The 2,891-nt window shown below is 43.1% G+C and overlaps 1 protein-coding gene across 1 annotated transcript in view; it reads right to left on the minus strand.

Annotated features, from left to right (window-relative positions):
* Positions 1-428: 428 nt before the first annotated feature.
* Positions 429-2,891, minus strand: part of OTUD1 (OTU deubiquitinase 1) — a 3,578-nt gene continuing 1,115 nt past the window's right edge. The window contains exon 2 of the mRNA XM_017867422.1: positions 429-2,889. Within this exon, the coding sequence (XP_017722911.1) occupies positions 1,880-2,889 (1,010 nt within the window). The 3' untranslated portion in view covers positions 429-1,879. The remainder of the gene's footprint in view (positions 2,890-2,891) is intronic.

Below are 2,891 nucleotides of genomic sequence, written 5' to 3' on the forward strand. Positions count from 1 at the left end.
GGCCTAAGCTAGTTCCTTCCAGCCCTTTATATAAAAGGCACTAATTCATTCACGAAGACAGAGTGCTCATGTCTTGAATCACTTCCCCAAAAGCCCAACCTCTTAATACCACCATAATGGGGATTAACACATGAATCTGGGGTGGTAGGTCACACATATTCAAACTATAGCATGCACTTTTCAACATCTTAAAACAGATTCCCGTGGTCTTAAGAGGCCAGACTAGACAAAATTAGGGCATATTTTGGTTAATCTTTAAAACATTAAACTCTATATTGAGACTGAGTGGAATACACAAGTATGATATTAAATTAGACATTCTGCTGGCTGACACAAAACTTGCACCTCCTTTTTCATTAGCCAATAGGTACAGCTATAATTGTAGACAGAAATTATAATTAGAAATAATGAGAGCAATTTCTTGGATTCTCCACCTTTAAATTATATTTTATTCAGACTTATCCTTTGAAATTACTCATGATTAGCTTATCTTCTTCATGTGAGAATTTAGGAAACCTATTGCTGTGGCATCTTTACAGAAAAAAAAAATGCATCTTTACATGCATACATGTAAGAAAGTTTCCTACAAACACTACAATTTAAAAACCACTCTATCCAAAAGGCATTGTAAAAGTATAATTTTGCATTTTATTCATTCATTCCATCAGCTGGGAACTGCTCTATTGTACAAATACAGTTTTGTACAAAAAAATCACAAAATGTTACAAAATAAAAAAAGTACAAACTGCATTACTTAATAAATATGACTAAAAGTAGTTAAAGTGGCAATGAGATAGATTTTAAGTTGGAAATATTGTTTGACCCAGCAAACCATACAAACTCTGTTTACAGACATTTCTACATTAATACAGGGCAATCCTATTTCACCTTCTGAAAGAATGTAAAAGAAATATTAAGACAGTGTTCTCCTGCTGTAACTGCCAAGGGTGGCTCCAGACATTTATGCAATTAGTTTATAAATCTCTTAGTTGGATCCAAGAAGTTAAAGCAGGAGGCTTATCTTGTCACAGAGTTTTATACCATGTTAACATTCTAACAAAATAACAAATGTCAATAAAAACAACTGAGAGCACCAGACGATCTACTCTACATATCAACCAGGGTACAAAATAATCATTCTGCCATCAGCAAATATCAGACTTTCATTCAAGTAAGACCTGGTACTATCCCTTAAAACAGGAAAAAAAAAAAAAAAAAAAAAAAAAAAAAAAAAAAAAAAAAAAACACCTTCCCACAACCTTCCATTAAGTAATTTTCTTTAAAAGATTCACCATTTCTAGAAAAATAATGATTTCCAAAACAACAGCTCTGTTTCATCAAAATGGAATGGGCCAAACATCTGGTAACAAGAATGCTTCAATATCCATTTGAAATAATTATCTAAGAATTGTGAAATTCAAATTTCAACAACATAAAATAACTACCAAATCACAAACTCTGTTCAAAATAATACATTTCATATAAAGTACTTCTCTGGATTTATGCCTGAACACGTCATAGATGAAGGTACACCAGTTTTTAAAAATGTTGTGCAAAAATACATTTTTATAGAAAATAGACTACCAGGAATGAACAAATTTACACTGTGAGAAATCAGCTTGCAAATTAAGTAGTGCTCACTTTATACAGCAAATTATAAATAGCAGTAAAATCACCCAAAGCTATCATGAAACATCATTTAGGTGCCCAGCAACCTTCAGCTCTGAGAAAACATTCAAAAAGATGATTAAGGCATTACACCTACAATAAAATCTACTAGCAAGTTTGAAAGTGCTATTACCCTGATTAGAGTTCATGTGATTCTCCAAACACAAGTTATGTATGCAATTATTCCCAGGGTGTAAGGTTTTGAGACATTTCAAGAGCATGCATTTTGTTCAATATACATTTTAGATAGGGATATGGCCATAGATTTGGCAAGTTCTTCGTCGCGTTTCCTTTGCACTTGAGTTTGTTTGCACCAGTTGTCGTACTCTGGGTTAGGATAGGAGTGATCAAATACAGCATCATAGTGTCCGTTACTGAGCCAACTGAGCCAAATACTAGGCCTCAGGGAATCCTCTGGGCCCAAATAATGAATCATAGTAGACACCGTGGGGCTCTCCAGCCTCCCTCCGGTAGTTAAGTGGATATTCACATTCAGCATCTGCCCCATGGCCAGCAACTCCGGGTACCCAGCCCATGCCCCGTCTTGGGCAGCAGCGATGATAAACTCCCCCACGTCGCCCTCAATCAGGGGGCTGAAGTGGTCGAGATGGTCGGCGATGTAGTGCACCGTCTGCTCCCTCAGCTCCCGGTGCAGGCTCTGGTCCCCATACACCGTCTTGCTGACAGCTCGGTAGAGGCAGTTGCCGTCGGGAATGATGTGGAATCGGTACTTATTCCTCTGCCGCAAGTACTTGTCCTGCTTCTCCACCTCGGCCAGGTACAGGGCCAGCTTCTCGTCTCTGGGATCCGACCTGGACACGATCACCGGCTCCGCCGCGCTGCTCTGGGCGGTCTCGATGCTCCGGGCTGGGGGTGCCTCGGCCTCTGGGTCGGGCCTCCGCGCCGCGTCCCCACCCGGAGCGTCGCAGCGGTCGCCGCCCCTCTCCCAGCTCCTGGGGCCCCTTTCCGCCAAATGCTCTTCGCCCCACGGACCGGGGTCGGGGCTCCCCGGGGTCGGCGCGGGGCCTCGGTGTTTGGCGGCGGCCAAGGCCTGGCGGTGCTCGCTCAGTCGGAAGTTCCGATCGGGCCCCTCCCGTGTCGCGTCCAAGCCCGCGGACTCGGGGCAGTCGGGCCGCAGCAGCTCCTCCAGGAGCCAGGCCGAGGAGCCCCGCCGCGGCGGGACCGGGGCTGCGGGCGCTGGGGCCAGCAGGAGGCAGCGGCCG

The sequence above is a fragment of the Rhinopithecus bieti genome, unplaced genomic scaffold (assembly GCF_001698545.2).
Source record: "Rhinopithecus bieti isolate Rb0 unplaced genomic scaffold, ASM169854v2 scaffold_3041, whole genome shotgun sequence".
NCBI classification, from domain to species: domain Eukaryota; kingdom Metazoa; phylum Chordata; class Mammalia; order Primates; family Cercopithecidae; genus Rhinopithecus; species Rhinopithecus bieti.